This window comes from Corythoichthys intestinalis, chromosome 13 (assembly GCF_030265065.1).
Source record: "Corythoichthys intestinalis isolate RoL2023-P3 chromosome 13, ASM3026506v1, whole genome shotgun sequence".
Lineage (NCBI taxonomy): Eukaryota > Metazoa > Chordata > Actinopteri > Syngnathiformes > Syngnathidae > Corythoichthys > Corythoichthys intestinalis.
In genome coordinates, this window is record NC_080407.1 from 21,741,137 (window position 1) to 21,760,873 (window position 19,737).

The 19,737-nt window shown below is 39.7% G+C and overlaps 1 protein-coding gene across 5 annotated transcripts in view; it reads left to right on the top strand.

Moving 5' to 3' along the window:
* LOC130928057 (gastrula zinc finger protein XlCGF57.1-like) overlaps positions 1 to 19,527 on the top strand; it is a 32,128-nt gene extending 12,601 nt beyond the window's left edge. Inside the window, exons 3-4 of one of the 5 annotated variants that reach the window (XR_009066585.1) lie at positions 11,939 to 13,712; positions 16,363 to 19,523. Coding sequence is in view for 3 of the 5 variants with exons in the window: in XM_057854264.1 (XP_057710247.1) it covers positions 11,939 to 13,254 (1,316 nt within the window). In the remaining 2 variants the exon portion in view is untranslated. The other 4 variants (XR_009066586.1, XM_057854264.1, XM_057854266.1 and 1 more) reach the window with 4 other exon arrangements.
* The last annotated feature ends 210 nt before the right edge of the window (positions 19,528 to 19,737 follow it).

Genomic DNA, 19,737 nt, shown 5'->3' on the forward strand with positions numbered 1-19,737 from the left:
CAGGGAAGCCATTGTCATCATCATGCACTTCATTGTTTCCTCTCGCACAACTGATACTGAGGGGCTGACACTGTCTGCGGTCCATGTCCCACCAGACTGAACGTTATTCCAAACCGCCATCCAACATTAATTTGTTGCAGTCTTTGTTATTGTGTAGCCCATATTCCAAAAATTGTGCGTTTTGTACCCAGGAAGTATTAAAGGGTAACGTTTACAAATGCTTCCATATGTAAAATGAGGCGCAGAAATGTTGCGTCTGTATTGTTCCCCTCCATGGTTTACAAAACATTGCGGTATATAAACATGTGCCGGTTACCGGTTTAAAGGTATAACGTAGTATGAAAACGACACGGTTTCAAAATCACAAAAATTTTCCGACATACTGTTCCGCCGGTATTAGCTATTGTTTGGATCCCAAAAATGCAGCTTGAAATCCATCACAGCTGCAGGTATGGTTCACCCCTCTCCTTCACCTTCAGTTGTTGCTCAGTGTGTCAGCTGTGCTACACGATGGCTGCAGGTGTTGAAACAACTTAACTTTTTGCTAGTTGCTGGTATGGGTTTGGTTAGGTTTGTAGCCTTGATCTCGCCAGAGAAGGCTCAGTAGCTCTACGATCGAGGGCTTCAAATGTGTCAGTTATCGTTTAGTTTCTTTCACACCCGTCTGTGGCAACTCATTCAAGTGAGAAGCTGTATTCAGTCACTCTATGAATGAAGCCTTGAATAAAGACAAGCATTTTTTCTTTTTTATTCTTGTTTAGACATAATTCACATAATGAATAGGGGTGGGAACCTCTTGGTACCTCATTAAACGATACGATTGATGATCTCACGATATGGCGATACAACAATTATTGATACATTGGTCGGGAAATGGTTCTACAAAACAACTAATAAACATGAAGAACAAGCGCCTGTCAATCTTATGCTGTGAGTTTATTGCTGGTAGACATCGGATCCATTTGAACTGGGAGTGTGAACGAATGTTCTTTCGCTGCCATCCCTCCCACTTCAGAGGGATCAGTTGTGGCCGTCAATGGCAACTAATGAGTTTAATTTGGGGGCATTTTAGGTCATTTGTTGTTCATTTTGGGGCATTTTCGACTCACTTCCTGTTGATTCTTCCAGTCTAAGTGGATTGGGTGTCTAGCGCCGTCAATGGCAGCCAGAGTTAAGAGACAGAGAAAGGTAAATTTGCAGGAATGCATCTTTAATTATTGACGAAGGTTCTCTTTGTACACCAACAGTAAAGCTAGTAAAGTAAACAATATGATTCACATGAACTACAATTTACACAAAGGGATGCTTAAGTTGTTTGTTTACTTTCACACTTGCTTCAGTTGTGAATGGTGTCATGCATACTGTGATGTTGTCCTTTTTTTTTTTTAATTAATATTTTAACATCTCACAAATAATATACATTGTACTTACAGTGATGAGTAAATATAGTCCATTTCTCGATTCCTTACATTTTTCTTTTAAGGACAACAAAACATTTAGAAAGAAAAGATAAATAAAAATAACACACAGCAACTTAAAACATTTGGGAGCACATCAGGTATTGTTTTTTCACCCAACATACTGAGGAGGTACTTTCTCTTTTGAGTGTCAAATGAAGTCCATTCTAATTGGTTTTACGTACTACTTTTGGACCATATAAAATAAAATGTAGCAATCTCAAGTTTGAGTGAAAATGATAGCTTCTCCATGATATGGATTGCATGTACAATATCTATCCATTCTTCAATAAGCCATCTCCTGGTAAGAGATTTCTTAGAGGGAACCTTGGATAAAAAGACATGTAGTTCTTAAAAGATAAATGTTGGTACGAGTTATAATAATTTGATATTAAACCCCTCTTAATGTTTTCGTTTTAATAAAATTTGTAAAATTATTTGAATTAGTACGTCGCCACTATTGTTGTCGACGTCGCAGCGCGGTTACGTCACATAGGTTCGCTGCCGGACTTCCACAGGGTCACTCGTGAACTACATACACATGTTTGCTCACAATGTGTCTCACATGCTTTAAGTACAAATAAAGTACACAACAGTCCTCTTAGATCTCAATGTGCAAAAAAAGGCGTCATTGTAACCTGTTGGGCAGAAAATGATGCAAATACAGTAGATGCCATCAAACCAAGTTTAAAACATTTATTCATTCGTTTTTAAGCAAGCTTTTAAGCAACATTTGATGAACTGAGACACAGGCAGGATGATCATCGGCAACGTGGACAGCGCATTTACGTGACAAAAATAAGGTAAGGTGATGCAAAAAAATCAAACCGCTGTGTGTGTATTAAAGCCATCAACACGACAGCTCTGTATGCTAACTATCTCCATAATAATGTAACGAATCTGGTTATACTGTAGTGGGGGTATTTGCTTACATTCCTGAATGCACCGCATGACTTACGGAGGTGCGGCAGACTGCAGCCGTGTGTTGTATAAGTTCCCAAAATAAAGAATTGCAACTTTACTAAGCAGGTGACACTTTGTAGACGTTACAAAATTATTGGAATAATTCGAATCACACAATAGTTTACCGTGAAGATCTGCAAACATTTTTTCACATCCCTCTCTGGTTCAGTCACTAAAGCAGGAGTGCTAGCTGTCACTAACAAACTTGACACATGTACGCTGCTCCTCTCGTCCCATTTTTAATGTTCATTTTAGGGACTAATTTTCTCCCGATTAATCAGCAGGCTATTTTTACGATTAGTTTCTAATGTAATAATTTAATTTAGCAATGAAATTTATGTCGACGCTTATCAATTTACAAAAACATTTTGGAACACTCAAATTCTTTATTAAAGTACAAATAAACACACAAATAACTATAATAAATCACAACCAATGAGTTCAAATGCTAATAGAATTAACGAGTGCAAAAGAATGGAAGATTTTTTGTGAAGGGTGTGATTATAAAGGTATTCTTAGTGTACAATCTGAATTCTGAAGTATGTTGGATTAACTCCAGAAGTCATTATTTATATTACGAACACGACATGCTTCTATTTTTTAAATGTTCACCGGAAGTACGTTCGCTAAAAAACCAGCTTAAGCTTTACACTCAGCATGTGGTGTCAGTAATATATAAAGATTTTTTTTCGTTTGCAAATGCTGTTAACCAGCGATTTTTCATGTTTGAAGTAATACCTTTTGACCGCAAGTTTGCGTTTTGGAAAAGACTGCCAATGTTTTATAGCAGGCTAAAGTAGGTTGGCTTTTTTCCCCATTCCCCTCAATGTAGCAATGGTAACTTTCACAGTGTTTAATATAGATGTGTTTTCTTATTCTGCCTGTCTGAACTTTAATTCTACAGCGTGTTGATAAGAGAAAGGAACTGGAGTCTCATATCCCATCAGCACGCACACACAAACGTATGCACGCGCACGCTCTGCGATAGAGCGCAGCCGTGAAAATTACCGCCCTCATTTTTATTTACCGTGCAATAAATGGACTCATTGCATATCGCGACAGGCTTAGCAACTTCAATAAAACATGTCGTTAGTTAGATGGACGTACTCCTGTCGTCTTCGAAAATTACAACTGGGTGACAGCGTAGGTGTTTATTCACGGCCAACGTGCAGCCAAGCTCGGCATTGAAGAGACAGGACACAACAGTGTACCCTTCTTTGTTTCTTTGAAATAAATCAATGTTTTGGACACTCTGGTGGACTTTTTTGGCTTTGCACCGCTTTCCACGCTTGCATACCGAACGGCCGACATTCTAAACTTTCTACGCATATATTTTTTTAACCCTACATTAACCGTCGACGGGATATTGTGCTTGTCGACAGATTTACGTCATCGATGACGTCGACTATGTCGACTAGTCGGGACAGCTCTAGTTCATTTTGCTTTTGGTGTTCGTTTTGGGAAATATCGACAGGGCTATCCTTTTCATTAATATTACGTTCGGGTTAAAATTGGAAGGGCAGAACAGACGAAATGTTTATGTAGTTTACGAGTGACACTGTGGAAGTCTGGCAGCAAGCCCATGTGACGTCAACAACAATAATGCCGACCCACTAATTCAAATAATTTTACAAATTTTATTAAAACGAAAAAATTAAGAGGGGATTTAATATCAAATTAGTCTAACTCGTACTATCAATTATTTTCTAAGAACTACATGTCTTTCTATTCTTGGGTCCCTTTAAATTTTTGGATATTTTGACAGTGTTTGAAGTTGTCTATTTTTTCTTTTATAGTATTAGTTAGGGTCCTGGTCCAGAATTCATGCAGCCAATTCTGAACCAATATTTACACACACAAAAAACAACTATAGACAAGTTTCCTGACTTGAAGTTAGCAGTGTGTTGACGAAGTTAAAACTGTGAAATCAAGCCAAAGGAACCTCTCCAAACATTCAATCCTTCTCCAAACTTTCACCCGACATCACGGAGACACTCGGCAGCATCCAGACGGACTTTATCCCGCTGTCCTGTTGCTGTTGTTAAAAATCTCGTAGTTGGATCTCGGGATCGAGCTGACGGTCCGCTTCGAGGCGAGCCACCTGTCTGATGGGATTCATGTATGAGGGTTAGCGTTTGGGTTTGTGTACAGTCCACCCCTCCCAATCACTTATCTTTCTTACCCCCCCCCCCCTCCTCTTTCCCCTTGTTCATCAGGCCCCCCTGTTTTCTGAAATTTTCAGGTTCGCGGTGAATCAGTAACAGGCACACTTTTGCTCAATAGACAATGTTTATTGATTAGAAAATGCAGAATAAATGAGATTTATTGATTACAATCTCACAAGAGCAAGCAACAAGCATCAAAAACAAGCATAACAAGGGTAACGATGACGCTAGATTTGAGTTTGTCAATCCCAAAATTAGGAGTGGGAACCTCAGGGCACCTCACGATACGATATGATTCGCGATACAAGGCTCACGATAACGATTATATCACGATACAGCGATTATCGATATATTGGTCAGAAATTGGATACATGACATTCTACGATACAACTGTTGAAACGGGAAAAAAAAAAGATATTTAAAAATAGAAAAAATACTGTTTAAGTCATTTATTAAACAGTGACACCTTTTCTGTGCAACATTGCTGTAAAATATAAATCTACTGCAAATTGTGCCCCTGCACATATAGAGGAAACCAACCACGACCATTGATATCCCTTGGAGAGATCGTGATGAATGGCACCCTTAATTTCTTTAAAGTTTTAAATCTTTAAAAAAATACATAAATAAAAAGTGCCGTGGGTGTCAGCAGTTGAGCTTGGAGTGGGGCAATGATAAAATTGGTGGGTCTTTTCTTCGTATATGACCTTTGTTGCTTGGTGTGAGCACTTCCGCTATCTGCTTCAGCATTTAAGATGTCAGACTTGCTCAGTCACAGTCTTCCTCACCTTAAAAACAACAAAATAAAACAAAAAATATTAGCTACTTCATAGCGTTTGAGTTGAAATCCTGATTTTTTTTGTGTTGGAAGTATTGAATTTAAAAAAATATGAATTGAATGTATAGAAATTAAAAATTCAATAATTACCTATTTTTAATATGTAGGCTACATCAATAATTACCTATTTTTAATATGTAGGCTACATTAATTATCATGCACATCACTTTATATATCTTGGAACCTATTCAAACCATTTTATAGCTTATTGTATCAAAATGACAGTAATACCAGTTTGTGTAGTAAACTAGATGGAAATTGGTTCTCAAATAAATCGGTAAATTCATGTGGGCTTGTTCGATATTCATTTTCATCCAGTTTAGGGTCCTGGTTTATTTTATATCATTCAACACCAGATGTCATCAAAATAATACATGTAAATTAAAAAGTCAATTACACTGCAAAACTTTCTTACCTGAAGTGATGAAAGCAAAGCTCACAAACTCCAGTGTCCACTACGTCACCAGCTCCCAGTGAAACTTATTTTTCTTAGACAATTCTTGCATACAGCAAAGTCCTTGTTCACCTTACTTCCTTTCTTGTTGGTGTAAAATCTAAAGTGTGTCCCCATGTGTGATTTGTAGCAATATTTTTCTCATTTTTTCCTCCACCGTTCTCACGGAGCTTTTTTATTTTTTCAACCCACTTGGAGCTTCCTCTTCTTCTCTAGACAACTTGTGCGCACTTTACCCTCACCGCCACTCCCGAGTGCCCCTAGTGGACCGCCAAGGAATTGCTCAACAAACATTGAGCAGTTTACAGCATCCATACTCCATTGTATGGCCAATATGTTGAATAAAAGTATCGATTCTTGGCGGGAGCATATCGATAACCCATCGGGTTGCAAAATATCGCGATATATCGCTGTATCGAGATATTGTCACACTCTTACCCCAAATCCCCGCGCTACGTTACAGCAAAACGAAATGTCCCTTAGCAATGAAAATCGCTTACCGTGAAATCCGCCGGCGGGTCACGTACGGATCGCCTGGCTTTGTTCCTTCGCCGCCTTACCGGAGTGTGTTGGCTCCCCGCTCATTTGTCACGGTAAGTGATTTTCCTTGCTAAGGGACATTTCGTTTTGCTGTAACGATAACGCGGGGATTCTGGGGTTGACAAACTCAAATCTTGCGTCATCGTTGACATTTGTTGATACTTGTTTGCTTGCTCTTGTGGGATTGTAATCAATAAATCTAATTTATTCTGCATTTTCTAATCAATAAACATTGTCTATTTTGCAAAAGTGTGCCTGTTACTGATTCACCGCGAACCTGGAAATTTCGGAAAACACCCCCACATGGTGTCAACCGAAAATTCAACTAGCTAACGATAGCACCAACAAATTTATAGTTAGTGTAGGCGATCAATGTATGTCTTGTTGTTGTTTGTGCTTCTTCTGTCTCTCTCCTTCTGCCCCCCAATAATAACCCCTTCCTATTCACTGCTTTCTCCTAATAATTGAGGCACGTTGAATGATCCCAATGGGAGAATGTGTATCCCATGTGATACATTAGTCCGGTACGCCCAATCCAAAGAGCAAGCGCATTTTCTTTGGCATGTTGTTCCAACGAGTCTGGCTTGTATTTGGACACCGTGGCAATACTAGACGACTGTATCCTGTTGTTCTTTTTGTTCTCTTCATTTCATTCATTTCGACCTCAGGGATCTTGATTGGAGGAGAGGAATGCATTTACAAAACCATTTAAAACATTCATTATCACTGACCAGTATTTAAGCGTCCCGTCTTACTTATTATGAACATGGCGAGCGTGCTGGCAAGTTGTTATCCCACCAGCTAAAACAATCATCTACCTCAGGCTTCATAGCAGCAATTAAAGACGAGCAAGGGCAAATATTAACAGAGCAAAAAGACGTCAATGTAGAATTTATATTTTTCTATGAGAGGCTTTACTTCTCTGCAGCATGCGACCAAACTCATATTGAATCATTCTTTAAGGACATTATTCTACCTACGCTACAGGAAGTGGATAAAAAGTCAACCAAATCTGACGTCACACAGCTTGAAATAAGTGATGCTATCAGGAAAATGAAATCTGATACTGCTCCTGGCCCGGATGGATTCCCGATATGCTTCTTTAAAAAATTTAAAACTAAACTAGTTCAGCTTTTGCTCAAGGTCTTTGAAGAGACTCTTGATCAAAAACTTCTACCGGCAACTATGATACAAGCAACAATTTCACTCTTATTAAAAAAGGATAGAGACCCATTGCTCTGCGAGTAATACCGCCCAATTATGACTGGAAGGCAAATTTCCAAAAACCTGCGTCGTGTCCTTACGGTCATTTATCAGCGAAATGATGCCTTGCCGGAAGTCGTGATCTCCCTTGATGCACAAAAAGCGTTTGACAGAGTTGAATACAACTTTCTATTTGCTGCACTTAAAAACTTTGGATTTGGCCCAGTGTTTCAGTCTTGGATTAGTACATTATATGCAACACCACAGGCATCAATACGAACTAATAAAACTACATCAGATTTTTTTTCCACTTTCTCGTGGGACAAGACAGGGCTGCCCCTTAAGTCCTTTGCTTTTCAATATCGCGATCGAACCCTTGGTGATTAAGCTGAGAGAAACTTCCCAGCTGACTGGAATACAAAGAGGAGGACAAATAAACTATCCCTATATGCAGACGATCTCCTCCTCTTTCTTTCTGACCCACACAACAGTATCCCCGTGGCCCTTGCTGTCATCACTAAAGATGAACTTGTGTCCGGCTATAAATCAAATCTGTTTAAAAGCGTACTATTTCCAATTAATGAAAAAGCTCAGCAGTTGAACTTCCAAGGCTTCCCATTTAAGGTGGCCAAAGATCATTTTACTTACTTGGGCGTTGAGATCACTTACAACTATAGACCCTACTCACGTGACGTCACAGCCACGCCCCCGCGCCATGATGTCCGCATACTCGCCATAGAAATGCATTAGCGCTTCGTAAATTCTTCCTATTATTGCACGTTTTACTGCTCGTCAACATTAATACTCAAAATGGTGAAGTCGTGTGTGGCGGTCGGTTGCAAAAACAGAGAAGATAGACGGAGAGACTTGAATTTTTACCGTATTCCGAGAGACACGAAGAGGAGGCCGCGATTGACTGCTGCAATTCGACGAGAAAACTGGGCTCCAAACGACTACCACAGATTATGTAGTAGTCATTTTATATCTGGTAAGATGCATTTAATATATATTTAGAGGGTTTTGGGCTGACAACCACAATTAAGATCATTGCTAGGCTAATCGCCGACAACATACACGTATGTATGTAGTTAGTGCTATCGCTAAACCATATAAACATTAAAAGCCCTAGCTCCATTGACAAATGACATGAAATACATTAGACTTGACAGTGGATGTTAGCAAGAACAAAAGATTTTGAATTGAAAATTTCGTAACTCACCTTCCGAGCACAAGATTCCTGCCGAATTTTCGTGTACGAGGACGTGTTTCACCTAACCAGCAACGTAGCATTTATAAGCCTCCAAGCTCTTAAAGTTTTTCAAACTTTCGTGAGAATAGGCTGATTTTGTGTGGGTATCAGATGTCAGGCGAAGCCAGCGGGTCGAAAAACATCGATTTAGGCATCAAATACGGATCTGGCGAATGGATAAACTTAAGCTTTTCCACGTAACGCCTTTTATGCAACTGATCCAATGAGTTTACAGCGTCAGATAACACCGGGGCTTCCATGAATTGCTCTATAACTTGCTCGACTAATTGAAAACAATGAGAATAGGTCTGAAAAAGAGGTACAGTATGGCGGCCGGAAACAGCGACACGCCCATTTTGTGACGTAGGTGAGTAGGGTCTATAATAGCTTATTTGAGAGAAATTTCTCAAAAGAATTAAATAAAGCCAAACAAGAAGTAAATACAGTGCCCTCCATAATTATTGGCACTCCTGGTTAAGATGTGTTTTTTAGCTTCTTATATTGTTTTTTATTCAAATAATATGGGACCTTAATGGAAAAAAAGAGAAAAATCCAACCTTCAATACAAGTGCATTTATTTAGTGGGGTCGCAGGTATTTTCTCCACCAAGTATGTGGCCGCAGATGCCACACTTGTCTCCCACAGGGACAGTGCATGGCATGCTTCTTTCGGTCGGATTATATTTAAAATGCGACCATGAATCCTTGTGCCTGGAGCCGCCATTAAAGGGCAACTGAAGACCTTTCCGAATTCTGTTGTAATTTTTTAAATATAAACTTTGGACGAGTTCGTCAAAATAACCATGACATTATCAGCACGTAATTGCAAGGATAATTTGTGTTTTTTTTTTAGGTTTTTTGCACTCCGTTAATGTCCCTTCGCAAACCCCGAAGTGTGACATAGATTCCCCAACGCAACAGAGAAGATGATCCACAGCTAGCATAGCAGCAACAACGATGTCAGTGATATTTCCACCAAAGGTAACCATTCAGGATCGCTCTTTCGTGACGCTACCGATGGCAAAGGCTCCCGGGAAAGATGAACTACAATTAATCCCTACATGTTTGAACCTGAGGCGTCAGATGACGGCGATTTACTTGACACAGCAGATGTCGTCTTGACGTAAATTGACAGCTAGACACTTCACGAACAGGAGAGTGAGGGGTAAGCCTAAGTCCAGCATCGTGATTTTTTTATTTGAGAGAATGCGATTACATGGTTGTATATTTTTCCATGCTCTCCACATAGCTAAAACTGGATATTAGGTAATGGGACAGCTCCTACCGATCTAAATATGGTAAAGCTAGCCCAAATGTGGCTAAATGAATGATATGTTATTGATTTTTCAAAATAAATGACAAAACGATTTTATTTTCCAGGTGTTGCTGTAAACCGTCAAGTAATTACCCTTCCAAGAGTTTGCCTGTGTCGTCAGGAGATCCCAGACTTGAGAGCCAAACTTGAGGAGGCTGAAGCACTGACAGGGGCATGAATTACATTAAAAAAATAAAACCATAAATTGTAAACAACCTTGACACATTTTGTTGACTGTTTAATGTATTCTATTGGTATATAATATATTGTAATTATATTAGATTCTGAAAAAATTCAATAGGCCACAATAATAAATGATACCAGATTTATGTTGAATCAGCATCAGCTTTCGCTGTCAGATTGGGACACAACATAGAACGCTAAGTTATACCAAGCACACAATGGCACACATCAAAGAACATACATTTAGTAAGCAATAATAAGTTAGTAAGCAATACAAAGTTAGGATAGCAACGGACTAGCGCAACATTGAAAAATGATCATGGCAATGGGAAATATGTATTTACTCTTTTCTGTAGCATTGTGTTCTCTATCCAAAAATAAATCATTATCATTCAAATATGAAGGAAACTAGATTTTTCTTTTAAAAAATGTGTACTGTGTATATGACTAGTTTATGATTTCATGTCATCAAAATTTGCTACATTTATTTCTCCTAAGTCATCGTCATCTGATGTCGCACACGGAAGAAATTCAGCATCTGGCAGGCCTCATAGGATCTCTTCAGTCGTCATCGCTGGACACCGCATCACTTGGGTCATCATATGACTCGACCCACTCTCTGTTGATTGTGGGAAACTGGGTGGCGACTGACTTGCAACACTTTTTTCATCGTGTTGAGGGTTTCCGCAGCTTAATTTTTTATGTTTGGCTTCCTGGAGGAAAAAAAAAAAAATCACAGCAGCATGAACATATTGGATGAATCCTAATTTTAATTCAATAATAATTTCTTGGTGATCAAATAATAATGCCCCAGTCAAAGCAGCATCTATTTGATGCTATTGTGCCCTTTTCAAATAGACAGAAAAAAAAACTACATGCACAACTATCGAATGTCACGCATTGTGAACATATGACCGCTACGATGGCACATTTTCATGTCATTGTTGTCTCGTCAGACGTAAATTGGCAATATTTTTGTCACGTTAAAGTAATCAAAGACGTTTTCAGCTCGTCATCTTGACGTCATTGTCATGAAAAAGATGTTCGTGAACGAAATGTTTTCGTTGTCCTCATCGTTGACGAAAACAACACTGTTTGATACCTGAAAATACTTCCAAACCGCAGACATGTTGGCTGTGAGCCAAGCGTTTTTGCAAGAATGGCGTCAGCCAGCATGTTGCTTCTCACCGTGTTTTAATGACATCATCACAATGGGACTAAAGTTCTTCACACAATGCAATGGCAAACTTTCGGTCTTCAAAACATTTCAACCGAAATTGCATTTTTAGCTATTTTTGGCCGATAGTTTTTCGGCGCCAAATTTTCGGTAACATCTCTGCGCGACACAATGTCTATTTTGTCTCAAAATGAAACGACATGTATTTTTTCCCTTTTATTTTTTGATGAACATTTTTTGAAACCCCGCGATGCACTTGAATCCGTGCAACGTGAACCGCGAAGTCGTGAGGGATCACTGTACTCGTTTTCTCCAAGTTTTGTACAAAGAAAAGACTGGCCGATGGTACGATGGTGGTCCATCACAAATATCAGTGGTTTTCTTGTGTCTTGCAGGTTTCAGAAAATATCTTGGTGCTGAGCCAGAATCTCCTGGCGTGAAAGAGGAGGTTGAGCTCCCTCAAATCAAAGAGGAGGAGCCAAAGCCCTGTCAACAGAAGCAACTTCCAATCAAAAAGGTGGAAAAAGAGCTGCCATGCGTTAAAGAGGAGGAAAAGGAGGAGCATATCACCAGGTCGACTGGTGAGCCCTTGAGGAGTAAAGATGGTCCAAGTGAGGCAGGCAGAGGGGCGGAGCCTCCCAGCGGTAGAAGCTCAACAGAAAGATTGCATCCAGACCTTTTCATCGCTACTTCAGACACAAATGGCACAACGTCACACTCACCTTACAATGATGATGGTCACAAGACATCTCATGGTGACGACAAACTCTGCAAATGCTCTCAGTGTGGGAAAACCTTTGCTAAGAAGTATAATTGTCAAATCCATATGAGGAGCCACACTGGTGAAAAAACTTTTTCCTGCTCAGTTTGTGGAAAAGGTTTTCTTTATGCAGGAGACTTAACAAAACACACAAGAACACACACTGGCGAAAAACCTTTTTCCTGCTCAGTTTGTGGTCGAAGATTCAGTCACAAGAACAACTTTAAACAACACACAAAAACCCACACTGGCGAAAAACCTTTTTCCTGCTCAGTTTGTGGAAAAGGTTTTCTTTATTCAGGAGACTTAACAAAACACACAAGAACCCACACTGGCGAAAAACCTTTTTCCTGCTCAGTTTGTGAAAAAGGTTTTGTTTATGCAGGAGACTTAACAAAACACATAAGAACCCACACTGGCGAAAAACCTTTTTCCTGCTCAGTTTGTGGTCAAAGATTCAGTCACAAGAACAACTTAAAACAACACACAAGAATCCACACTGGCGAAAAACCTTTTTCCTGCTCAGTTTGTGGTCAAAGATTCGCTCAAAAGCAAAACTTACATAGTCACAATAGAACACACACTGGGGACAAACCTTTTTCCTGCTCAGTTTGTGGAAAAGGTTTTGTTCTGGCGGGACACTTAACAAAACACACAAGAACCCACACTGGTGAAAAACCTTTCGCCTGCTCAATTTGTGGTCGAAGATTCGCTCAAAAGCAAAACTTACAAAGTCACAACAGAACACACACTGGTGAAAAACCTTTTTCCTGCTCAGTTTGTGGTGAAAAATTCAATCACAAGGGATCCTTAAAACGACACACAAGAACCCACACTGGCGAAAAACCTTTTTCCTGCTCATTTTGTGGGAAAGGTTTTGTTCATGTAGGAGGCGTAACAAAACATACAAGAACCCACACTGGTGAAAAACCTTTTTCCTGCTCAGTTTGAGGAAAAGGTTTTGTTTATGCAGGAGACTTAAAGCGGAAATGTGAAGTCATGTCATAACATGCCATATAGGGTCACAATTAAAGTAATTAAACATTGTCTAACAAATAAAGCATGAAAAAATAATTTATATGTTGTATATTTGACAAAATAATCGCGTTTCTGAAGTTCGAGCCTGAAAGGGGACGAACCCGGATGTGATGCGTAATACCGAGAACAGCAAGGAAGCGCTCCATACGGCCGCCATACAAACCCCTTCAAACAATGATTCAAACAGCGATATAAACGATAGATCGAGCGCAATGGAGGAGATCCAAGTTTTTGAAGAGTTGGAGGAAGAAGAGGTTGGAATCTTATGTTGGACCTAACATGTATTAGCCAGACGCTAATCAGGATGCAAACAATGTGCCTAGACTACCGGACATGGAATGGAGACAAGACCCATCGAGATTACATGATTGGTAAGATATAGGCTGTTATTATTTTCATTATTTGAAGATGCAGACATTTGCACATGATTTTATATTTTTGTCTATCTGATGACATTTTTTCAAAAAAATAATCAGACTGCATGTTCATTTTGGCAGATTCGGCAGCTCTCGTGTCTATAAAATAATATAAAAACATTGGGGGGAAATAAGGAGATGAGTCGTTGATGGCTTTCTGCACTTTATTGTGGCAATAATAAGAAAACAAAATAATAGCGGACTGCCGCCACATTCGACCGCAAAGTTTTGCTCCTCGCTCATCTCCGCCTCGCCTCGTACTACCAGCTACTACTACTTCCAGTCCCAGCGTCTCTTAAACGGATCGTGCATAGTGTCTTGTTATGAGCTTTTTGTTGACAAAGGTATCAAACACACGACGTGCTGACAACTTTGTTTCTTTATTAACACATGGAGCTAACAGTAGCTGGGGCTCTCGGCAGGAAGTGGCGTCTAATAGCGTGAGGAAATGTAGTTTTTTTCACCCAAGCAAACAGATTACAAAGCACCACTTCTGTGTTGTCCCGAGACTACATTTCCCATGATTCACTGCATGACTTGAGCCGCTAGCTGATTCGCTGCGAGATTGACTCAATGTCAACACGCTCGTTGTCACCTGTCAGCGGCTCTCGCGAAACACAAACTAGAAGGCTCTCAAGCGATCACCGTGAAAGAAACGCCGAACCGTACAAATGTAATGCAATGCTTGAAGCATGAAGGTGGAAATACATAATACAAATACAAATAAATGTGCACAAACTCACCGGCGGTGTGTGTCTCTTACGGCAACGTGACCGTGAATTACCGCGACGCCGACCCGCTTATATGTACATGCACACCCCTTTCCCGATTGACAGTGGATTAACCCTTTCGGACAAGATCGTAGATGACGCCCAATTTAAACACGCTTAGGCGCCAAGGTCACATTTGACAGCATTCTGCCGCGGTCCTCCTCGCCAGCTGTTTGCCTGCCATTCACGCTCGTTTGCATTTGATCGCTACTCTGATACACTCCCGCTTTTTTGGTGAGGTCTTTTGTGTTTATTCGTTATTGGATCGTTTTTGTTCACCACTGTAAATAAGAGCACTGAAGCAAGTAGGGGTAAGTTGCCATTTCTGTTCAACCCGTTTTCTTCTGTTTTGTTTAGCGTAAGAAGCTAGGTTAGTGGTTGTCTTTGTTATTTTTCATGATCAGGGTTGAGTATGCGGGTGGGGGTCAAGTGTAGATTCCTTTTGTTTGTTGTTTTGGCCAGGGCTTACCCTGAAGTCGCGCTTCATCCACATTTTGTACATATTCATTGCAAGTTTGTTGTGTAAATAAATTTGTGCCACTTGTGAAATTGTGTGGCTCGTTTTATGTTACACCCTTTGCGAGCCGTCCTTGGGACGTAACACTAGCGAACACAACAACAACTATGCCACGACTATTGCCACGAGTTGGCTTTCGGCTAACGTCGCTAGCTTCTACTGCACATTCCACAACAGTTGGTAGCTCTGCTTTGACAAAGTCATCAGTCATCTATCCAAAAATTACACTTACTTTTTGGCAAATCCTTGATTATAAGCAGACCGGTTAAGGAAGCGGGGGTCTTCGAAGTGTTTGCAGCAGAGAACAATACTCGATGATGGCGTGACTGCTATCCTTTGGCCTTTCATACAACTTTTCGTTTGAGTGAGAACAAAACATCGCCACACACCACCGTGGCATCTTAACGAGAAGCAATGCAACAAACAATACTGTTCTATGGCGGACTTCCCTCGCACTTCCCGGTATGACGTAATTTCTGAAGATTGCCGAAGAAAAGCATTTTCGTTGTCAAGGGCGTTGCCATGGGTTAAACAAAGAATCTGGAAGGGTTGCTTAAAAAAAAAAAATAACGAAAATATCCTTATAACTGTTTAGCCGTTGATATTATTCAAAAACATGGTTGGCTTACCTTACTTTACATTACTGCTTTTACAAGACACACAAGAACCCACACTGGCACAAAACTTTTTTCCTGCTCAGTTTGTGGAAAAGGTTTTGTTTATGCAGAAGACTTGACAAAACACACAAGAACCCACACCTTTTTCCTACTAAGTTTGCGGCCAAAGATTCTCTAAGAAGAGAAACCTAAAACAACACACAAGAATCCACACTGGAGAAAAACATTTTTCCTGCTCAGTTTGTGGTCAAGGATTCACTCTGAAGTAGACATGTGCCGGTTACCGGTTTCACCGTTTACCGTGGTGTGAAAACGTTGTGGTTTCAAAACCACTAAAATGTTCCGTCATACCTTAGTACGGTATTCGCTATTTTTCATGTGGCAAAATGCAGCCGAAGTGGCTTGGTGTGGCAGCGCTCACCCTTCCCTTGTTTGTTGCCGTGACTGTCAGTGACGCTATCGGTCTTTGTCAGGTGACGTAACGCTGTCAAAAGCCGCAGTGCATTGTGGGTTGAATCGCCATTTTGAGTGCACACTTATTGTAAACAACTGAGCAGTGAGAATCGTCTTTGCTTTCATCATTGTCTTTGATAAATGGGACACTCGTGTTGTTTGAAAGGCTGCCATACTAAATCACACGACAAAAATGGCAGCAAAGTTGACCACGACGTAAGATTTTTTTGTTTTCCCTCTTGGAAAAGAGGTCATAGCAGGTTGAGGAACTACCGAAGCGGCGTCAGATGGCCTGGGTCGCAGCGGTGAAACGACTTTCTACACCATATCTCCCTTCCTACGTGTTTGCTCTCGGCATTTTCATAAAGGCAAGTCAGTTTTTTTCAAAGTGTTGATACTGAATATGCTGTTTTTTTGCTTTCTAAAGTCGCTATTTTCTCATTGGCTAACCTTAGCTAGCTAGCCTCACTTGTAAACTACAGGCAAAGAGGGAGGGCAGTTGAAATGGGTTAATCGGTACGTAATAAATCAGTGTTTAATTTATTCAGTCATCGTTTATAAAAACATTATAGAGTGAATGATTTGAAAGATAAAGGTAAACAGCAAAAATGCACAGAAATATTTATCAATGCGTGAGATTTACTTTTGTGATCTGAGAGATATGATGGGATGGTAGCATGTCTGATTAAGTGTTTATGATTGTGAAATGCCATGGAAATATCCAATCTTACCTAGCTTTCTAAATAAAACCTGTGATTGCAGGTGAACCAGCTTATGAAATGATGGAGACTGACCCAGACTGGGCACCATCCCTACACCTGGGACACACATCTGTTACACCGACAAACACTGCACGCTCTACAGGATGAAGTAGGCATGAGCAGCTACGGAAAGAGACACTGCAAGCACCAGAGATGGGGGTCCAGCAGGATGCAAACATTGAAGAGCTGCAGACCAAGGAGGGACCATCTGAGCCTGGTGAAATAAACAGTCACCAACAGAATGAGGAGGGGACACCTGACGCTGGAGAAGAAAGTGGTCAACTGCAGACTGAAGAGGGGACACATGAAGCTGGAGAAGAAGGTGATAAGCTCATCACAGAGGATGAGACGCACAACACCAATCAGGATGTGACACAGACTGTGATTATTGACTGTTTTGAAATTTTCACAGAAAACCCGTCAAATCTGAAAGCACGTGCCCAAATGTTTTCCAGCTACAAGCACCACCACACTATGAAGTATTTAATATGTATTACACCCAAGGGAGCCATTTGTTTCTTATCAAAAGGCTGGGGAGGGCGTACAAGTGACAAACATATAACCCTGGACAGTGATTTTTTTGGATAATTTGTTACCTGGGGACATTGTCTTGGCTGACAGAGGTTTTGACATACAAGAATGTGTAAGCATGTAGTGTTCAAATGTCAAACTCCTAGCATTTACAAAAGGCCGCTGTCAGCACATTTGAGAATCCATGTTGAAAGGGTCATCGGAAATGTTTGTCATAAGTATAAGATCTTAACAGGAACCATACCCATAAACATGATTCTTCCATGTGAAGGTGAAGAAGCCACAATGTTGGATAAGGTCACTTTCTGCTGTGCCCTGATAAGCAATTGCCTAACAGTAGTATAGCACAATTTTCTTTTCGTAGTTTTTGTACAAGCAGTTTATTTTTATACGTTTGTAGATGACTTAAACCTGTTTAATAAAGTATGTCAGTGACAATTTTGAAGTCTTGACTCCTTGCCTCTCTTAGGTACGTAAAACACAAGTGTTGGTTTTGATAATGAAAAGTACTTTTTTTGTTTTTTTTGTTTTTACTAATTACATTCAAACAATTTTGTGGAAATAAACACTGAATAGGAAATACAATGTTTGCTAACAAAACGAGATGTTTGACAGGTTTACTTTTTTTGGATTTATAATTTTGACTAAAATTCTCAATCAAAACACAGCAGCAGCACAATGGTAAATAGAAAATAGCAATACAAGGAAACATAAAACATGTGCATATGAAGTAAAATAACACTAGTTGTAGAATAACGTGTTCAAGTAAATTTGTCCCACTTCACATGATAAGTCCTGCATTGAGAGAATTGCACATCTTTGCATGGCAATGTCAACACTGAAACAATATATTGTGCAATATACATGAATTTGCATGACATTATGACAGTTCCTTCACCTGTTTTAGTCGTGATGTTTAAGATGATATTCAAGGTACAATTCAAGTTCAACAATGTTCAAGTAAGAGCTGTATCATGTTTCTGAGAGGAGCAACGAGAGTGACGACTGTGTTGTCGCAGTCCTGCGGTCGAAATGCGGTGATCCTGCACCGAGCCATTCGTTAAATGTCCGTGAGCTTCGAGAGATTTATAGTTTTTAAAATGTAAGCGCTGATACCGTAAATGAGGGACTTTTTTATATCCAGCGATGAAGTTGGAGGCAGTAATGTGACGTCGGAGCTACTCCTGTTCTGGTTTGTTTACATCCGTAGTACACTCAAAATGGCGCATGGGGGCGTGTCCGCTAGTTTGGGCACGTGACTGACAAAGACCGATTCTGCTAAACAGCCAGCAAACCCCAAAAACAAACCCTCTAAACACAAGGCGTACTTTTCTTCAATTTATTGAGCTCTCAAATCGTGGTAAAATATACAAATTAATACATTTAAAACGTTGTACAATTGTATTTTTCCACGTGTGATTAGGTCCAACAGGATAGCAGTAGTACCATTAAAAGGTTCGCCAAAAATCAAAACACACATTTTCCTTTCAAATTCAATATACAAACTAACTAAAACTTACAAAGACGAATGTTAGCCTAGGCTAAGCTGGGAGAGCAGCTTCGTCGAGGTTTTATGTCTCACAGCCGCTGAGTGAGAAACAAGCTTGAACAAAGGGGGGAAGAAAAAGGAACCGCGTCAAAGATCACTAATTGAGAAAGGAGGTCTCACTCCTCACTTTTTTTTTTAGATGAAACCTTTGCTTAACAATATTTACATTTTAACTAATTTATAAAACTAACTTAAACATTTTTTACTAACTTATTAACTTATGAATTCTTTGTTCTTTTTAACACAAAGGCATGGCATCATGTAGACTAGAGTTGACACAGTGGCTGAAAATGGCGAAACTTCACTTGAGCTTCCCCCGCTCAAAAAAGTCATACAGTATATATTTTTTTATTTTATTTAGAAGTGTTTTTACTTTTTTATAGCAATTCTTTCTTTCTTACTCTAATATTGAGCAACTTGAGCTGTGGCTGTGGGTATAGTCTAGGTTATATTTATCTTTTTAATATAAAATATTTGTTATTTTTTGTTTATTTATTTTCACATTATATTCATGTTCCAATTTGAAAATATGTTTTGAAAAAAAATCCTGTTCAATGGGGAAAAAAATTTTTGTTTTAGCTATAACTGCAATACTGTGATACCGTGAAACAGCGGTATTTTTGCTCACGGTAATCGTACCATCAAAATTTCATACCGGCACATGCCTACTGAATGATCGGATTAAGAGACACCTGGGTGTTGGTGTGAGAAGCAGTGGCCAATGACTGTTTTGCCTGTCATCCATGCTGGTTTCATCAAATTTTCCATGCAGGATGATTGCA